The sequence below is a fragment of the Alligator sinensis genome, unplaced genomic scaffold (genome assembly GCF_000455745.1).
Source record: "Alligator sinensis unplaced genomic scaffold, ASM45574v1 scaffold50_1, whole genome shotgun sequence".
In the NCBI taxonomy this organism is placed as follows: domain Eukaryota; kingdom Metazoa; phylum Chordata; order Crocodylia; family Alligatoridae; genus Alligator; species Alligator sinensis.
In genome coordinates, this window is record NW_005842059.1 from 2,270,252 (window position 1) to 2,276,745 (window position 6,494).

At 43.0% G+C, this 6,494-nt stretch overlaps 1 protein-coding gene across 2 annotated transcripts in view; it reads right to left on the reverse strand.

Annotated features, from left to right (window-relative positions):
• Window positions 1-3,517: 3,517 nt before the first annotated feature.
• Window positions 3,518-6,494, reverse strand: part of SOCS4 (suppressor of cytokine signaling 4) — a 10,304-nt gene continuing 7,327 nt past the window's right edge. The window contains exon 2 of one of the 2 annotated variants that reach the window (XM_025203502.1): window positions 3,518-6,296. In XM_025203502.1, the coding sequence (XP_025059287.1) occupies window positions 4,889-6,196 (1,308 nt within the window). In that variant the 5' untranslated portion in view covers window positions 6,197-6,296 and the 3' untranslated portion in view covers window positions 3,518-4,888. The remainder of the gene's footprint in view (window positions 6,297-6,494) is intronic. The other variant, XM_025203501.1, reaches the window with a different exon arrangement.

The following is a 6,494-nucleotide window of genomic DNA, read 5'->3' on the forward strand; positions in this document are numbered from 1 at the left end:
ACACACACGAGATTCCTGAAATGGGGGGGGGGAAATCACAAAAATATTAGTTAGAAAAATAAGTCAAAGCAAAAAAAAAAAAACCCACAGGAATTTCCACAAAGTCTTGTTTGGTGCTTTTTTGTACAATGCTTAAAAAAACAATTAATTGCCCTGCAAAGGAAAACTCCCCCCAAACACCAAGCTACAGCACTATTTAATCTCCCCAAATCAGAGAGAACAGCAGAACAAAGAGATTCTATCTTGTCAATTTTGTGGCACTACATGCCCAAACAACACAGGCTGTATAAAAAATACATGATGAAGCTGACACCATGGCAAGCAGTAGTCATGAGACATTGATCCTGTGCCATGTCATGGCGAAGGGCTCACAATGTTTCTTGCTGTTGAAATGAAGTCACTCTTCCCAATGCAAACGTTCATGACAGCACTCAGTTATCTTTGTAATGGGCTAAGTGTAAAGAGAGAGAGTCCTTCAGAGCTGCTGCAATCTAGATTGTGTACAGTGTTGTGGTAACAGCGTGATGATCAGTTCTACTTTACTAAACAATCCTGTAGTTTTGAAGTTGTCTGGCCTACTTTAAAATTTAAGGAGATTAATTTGATGAAACAGAATGCAAGTGCCTCTGTAAATCTTGGATGCATTTAGATTTTAACAAGATATTAAATTATCATTACTTGTCCTGCAACGCCACCGAAGAACCCCAATCATGAATCTGGACTTCACTATGAGAAGCACTGTTTAAATACAGAACAAAAAGATGGTTGCAGCCAAACTTAGAAGGGCATGGACATCTAGAAGAGTTTAAATGTAGTTTAAACCTGAAATGGATAGATGTATAAGCCTGTTAAACCAGTTTACAGCTGCCTGGAACAGTTGAAAAAATGTACCTGGAGTTACATACTGTATTGACCTGCATACCACACTCCCTCAAATAGGACACACACCTTGTTTTGGAAAGGCAGAAGGAAGACAAATAATATCCAGTCTTGCCTACCACACTACAGGGCCCCCACAACTAAAAGCTCCTGGGCAAATACATCACTTAGCCCCTCCTTCCAGCTCCTGCAGCTGCATTGGCAGCAGCTTTTGGCCACAGGGGTTAAATCTGGAACTTTGGAGCTGGGAGAAGGCAAGTGCCACTGTGAATTGGACTCAACCCCTCCTGCACAGCCCTGAGAAGGCAGCACAGCCCCCAGCAGCCTTTGCAGCATTGCTAAGCCCCCACTACAGTATGGAAATCAGCTTCCTTACTCAACATATGCACCCCAGTTTTGGATGGCTAATTTTTGGGAAAAAGATGCATGTAGCATACAAGTAAATGTGGTACACTTTTGAAACAGTTCACTGTGAACCAGGTCAGTGTTGTGTGTGCAAACCAAATGCTCCATGCCATGGGTCTGGTCAGTCCTGTCCTCCAGGCATCCCACAATGCCTTGCTTCTCCCACCCTTCCACTACCGCAACTGGCTTCTCCGATATGCAGCCAAAACTCTACTGCGTCCCCCTCCTCTCCTTCCCCCCGCCACTTTTGTTGGCCCTTTTCTTTTTAAGCCATGCTCACTCTTGCACTGCTGGGTCAATCCGTTCTCTTTCCAACAAGCTGTGTCCTCACCCTCTACTCCACTGTGGCTCTTCATCATGCTACCCCAGTCCCTGGAAACCTAAAAAACATGGTTCCAAGCATCCCCACACAGGGCATCCCAAGTCAGGCAAGTACACTGCAGAGTTCAGCCAAGGGAAGGCTACTGAAGTTTACTGAACTCATGTTTAAGGGAGATGAGAAAGCAAACAAATGAAAACACCCCCAGCTACAGGCCACCTGCCACAAAGCATGGGTACAATTTCTCTTCTCCCTCCTTGTTCCCCTCTCCTCTAACTCAGCCCCTACAGAGCATGCTGGGCTAGATGCTCACTTTGACACCCTAGAGTTGGAGCCACACCACTTCAATACCTAGAAGATTCTACCCAAAATGCTAAGGCACTATATGTACAGACACCTCTGACCTGTGACAACTGTGAACTGGTTCCCAGTCAGTGATGTTTGGGAATGCTTCAATCGTCGTGTGCCTTCATCCAAAGATAACTATGGCAGTGGTACACAGGAAAAAAATATATTTCCACAAATGAAGTAACTTACAGAAGATGACAGACTTTCGACAAAGAATGGCAAATTTATGCAAAGCCTGAAATGGTTGGGTGGAAACAGGGCAAGGAAATCTGTAGTGCAAAATATGGATAGTGCCACTAATAATGGTTTTGCAATCCTCCTCTGTACCTATCAGGGCATGTCTTCAGCTGGGGTAAAATGCTATAGCTGCACCTACGGTAATTTCCACCAGCTGAGGGTCTGTCCCGTACAGCAGTTGCTTACACATCTTCATTGTACGCACCAAGCTGTATTCACTTTCGTATCTTCATACAGTGCTATGGTTTGATATACTACCATTTTGCCTATGGAGACTGTGATGGAAAACCCACTTATATTCAAGAGAAAACAAACATATTGGGCTCTTTCTAATCCCTTGTGGAAATCTGTGAGCATCACAATGTTGCCAGTTCAGTCCAATGCAATGTTTCTGCTCTGAAGGTTTAGGCTTGCGAAAGAAGGCTTTTTGGGCAGACTGCAGCATATGGGGTGGAAGTGTTGCAGAGTTGCTATGTAAACTAATAGTCTCCAACTTGGGCAGGACATGCTGCCTGCAAATTCATGATTTTCTGAAAATTTAAATCGCCAAAGAAAATATACTAATGATTACCTGCATTGTAGCACCCAATAACCTCAGGCACAAGTCAAAAAGGCTCCCACCCTACAAGCTTACGTGCATATGTACAACTTGGTGCAGACAGGTGTTTGCATTGTCATTGAACAGACTGTTTGCATGCATAAAATGAAAGATGTCCATATGCGATGCCATGATTCAGGCCTTCATTTCTAAAGCCTTATTCACAGAAAGACACAAACTAACCACATGGAGAAAAGCCAGACTGCATGGTCACTGCTGTTACATCATCACTTATACATCTGATGTACTGATTATTCTGGACCCACCTTGAGACAGGAAATAAGCACCTGCAATTAAGACAACAGAATGGGAGGGCACTCAGGATGCTTAATGGAATTACACCTCGCTGCACAATCCTACAACCACTAAGGTTTGCTGGGATTTCGCCATCGATTCAGGCAAGAGCAAAATGGCATTTGCACTAAATAGGCAAAATAATGAGGTTTGTAGTTGGCCGCACAAATGTCATGTAAAAGATTTTGTATTACCCAGCCATAGCTTCTCCTTGTGCATGGAATCATGCACAAAGTCTTTCTCCTCTTGTAAGATGTAGCATTGGGCTAATCTGCAGATGTTCCCTCCAAAGCACATGTCAAGAAAAAAAAACCCTTATGCCGCTACCCATTTTTTCTTCAGTATTAACTGCAAGGTAAAGCAAGTTAATGAGCCTAAATGGTCAAAGTTTTAGAAAAATAGGAGTAAAAAACAAAAGCTTTATAGCAATTATTGTCCATGAACAAATAAAGATGGAGTAATACTTTACACACAGAAAACAGGAAGACAGGGCTTGAAGAGACCTCTTGGGTGCGAGAGTCTGGGCCCCTGCTGTTGGAGACAGCCACATAATACCCCACATAAGATGCACCTTTCCCCAAACAAAGCAGCTCTTGGAAACTGAGGCATGCATTTTATGCAAGCAAATACGGATTGCCACGGGTCCGAGAATTTGGTGAATGCCTTTGGTGAGAGGGAGTGGGGAAATCAGTGGCATTAACTAACACTGCCAGTGATCCCCACTGCCCACAGGGAGTCCCCAGGCTGGATGACAGCCTAGCATGCCACAGCTAGGACGGTGACCCTTAGGCCCCATGCACCACGTCAGGCCAGCGGTCTGTAGGCCCCATCCCATGCACAGGCCTGGTGTCAGACTCAAGTGTAGGCTTCTCTCCCTAGCTGCTGCTGTGCAGTTACTTACCCAAGGTAGCATCTTTTTTCCTCATGCTGCCTTTTCAAAAACAGGATGTCATATTAGGGATATATTATCTGTGAGAAAAGACGGTAACCTATTTCATAAACCAGTGAAGCTTCACCTTAAAACTAGTTAGCTCACCGCCCCAACTGCTTTAATTGGAAAGCTGATCCTGAACCTAAGTGCTCTGATGGTTGCAACCCCCCACTACTATTTTCCACTCTAACTTATTCATGGCCAGTTTATACCTATTTGTTCTTGTACCAATACAGTCTGATGACTAGTTTTCTCTCCTTGGTGTTCCCTTCCCTCAAACCTCGGTGTATTTACAGAGAACAATCAAATACTTTCAGAGCCTTAATTCTGCTAGGACAAGTAATCTTAAAATAGATGGATGAATTTACTCTGTATTACACACACACATTCATACATACACAGAGAAAGATGGCATAGCACTCATTTTAAAAGAAATGTAAAAAATACACATTAGTCAATCTTCGGTTTAGAGTACATACAAGGTCTCAAACATGTCCGCAACATATACAAATTACAATATAAAAGACAGATCAAATTCAAATCTGAATTTAAAAATTTTTTAAATCTAAAGACTATCTCTATATGGAAATACCAGAAAACCTACCTGAAATTCCATAAAACCCCTAAGGTGCGAACATCACCAAAGGGAAAATAACCCCAAACCACACACACCCACTCTCCCACTGCCTCGAATACCTTTTCTACAAAGAAGGGGTGGGAAGACTAAAAGTGCATTCTGGTAAAAGACCCCAGACAGAAGTCAAGTTGGATCATAGATAATCTCTAGGAGAAAAAGCCTGCCATAAAATAAATTCAAGAGAGGAAAGATAGAACACATCCTTTGCCTGCTTCCCAATACACCCACAAAAAATAATTTCTAGCTTTGCTGCTCTGGCACATCAATCCTGAGTACTCTAACTTTTGATTTATAGTGATATTCCTTCAGATACAGCTTCACAGATGGAGGAACAGGAAGCGCATCAATGCCATCATATGTTGTGCAGTTGCAAATCACTGTCCTGCATATATGCTGAAGGGAAAAAGGAAAAGTCCTGTGTAAGGGAGTAGATAAAAGTGGTTCAAAGAACATACAAGAACTTGGGTCTTTGTAATGCTCTAAGAGCCCAGTTATGTCTGGAGAATGGAAGACGCAAGGGTCATGAGCATCAAAGCTGAAGTTATGATTCCACTGTTCTATCCTTGCATGAAGGGAACGACTGTATCGCCTAAAACTAACAGAAAACAGGTAGTCTTCTTGGGCAGAGTCTCGGAGTAAAAAAGTTCCTTCCGGCTTTCCTTCCAGCAGGGCCTCAGCTGCATATTTATCCATTACTCCCCAGTAGCACGGATTGTTATTGATCTGCAGGAGGTCTGGGACAAGACAGTGGACATAATCAATCTGAGTATGATATTTAGGAGGCTTTTCCAACTGCAACAACTCATCATCAGTTTCCCACTTGGGCTTGTTTCTCTTCCTAGAACTGGTGCAAAGCGTTATAACTTCATCATCAGAGTCCATATCACTCTCGTCTTTCTCGTTCTTTAACACCTGACTCACGCCCAACTCAGCCCTAGGATCACAGTTACAGGAATCGTCATCCAGAATATCACATGACTGGAAAGAGCTCACTGCTCCATTGAAACTCTCTCCATCTCTCAGCTGGTTATCCCTCTCCTCACTTTGGGATAAATCAGCAACCATCCAGTCTTCTGGTTTCTGACTTATGGGGGCAGTATGCCTTTTAATTAAGTGCCATCGAGAAGCTAGCTCTGAGCGCGGTGGGAAAGGGCACTTATCTAGCATCAGTTCACTGATATGAATTTTCCTTTTTGATGGAAGCATTGAAGAGTGCCGACTGCTACAGTTCTTTAGAGGAAAGCATTGCCCCACAGCATCCTGCAACTTCTGTTTAAAAGACCGTCCTAAAAATCTGTGGCCGCATGAACGATCTAACTCCAGTTCAATAGATGAACAGCTGTGCTTCCTTTCTTGGTTCCTCAAACCAGCTGCTGGCTTGCCTAAACTACTTACTGTTTCTGTTTCAGAACAATGCTCACTCTTTCTGGACCACGAGAGCTTCTTTCCGCTCCATACATAGCCATCCTTTCTGTCCGCACTCCTGCTCCGGCTGGTTTTCGGTCTCACATCTACATTTTTACTATTACTTTCCTTATTTTCTGCCATTTTGGCGGATTAACTCCGCAAGTCCCAGAGCAGTACGTAGACTTTTTCTCTTAATGGTTTCGATGACAGGAAGCTTCTTTCAGGCACTTCCTGGAAGTATCTAGGTACACAGAAAACACAGTTAATTAACAGCTATACATACCCAAAAGATTAATGCAATAGTATAAATTATTATACTGGCAATTAACTGCTGGCATGTGTAAAAATAATAACAAAGCTCACTTAATTAGGGAGAGTCTCTGCAAATACTGGCCTAGTTCTAAACCAAAGCACTTCTTCTCTTTCCCCATTACCAAAG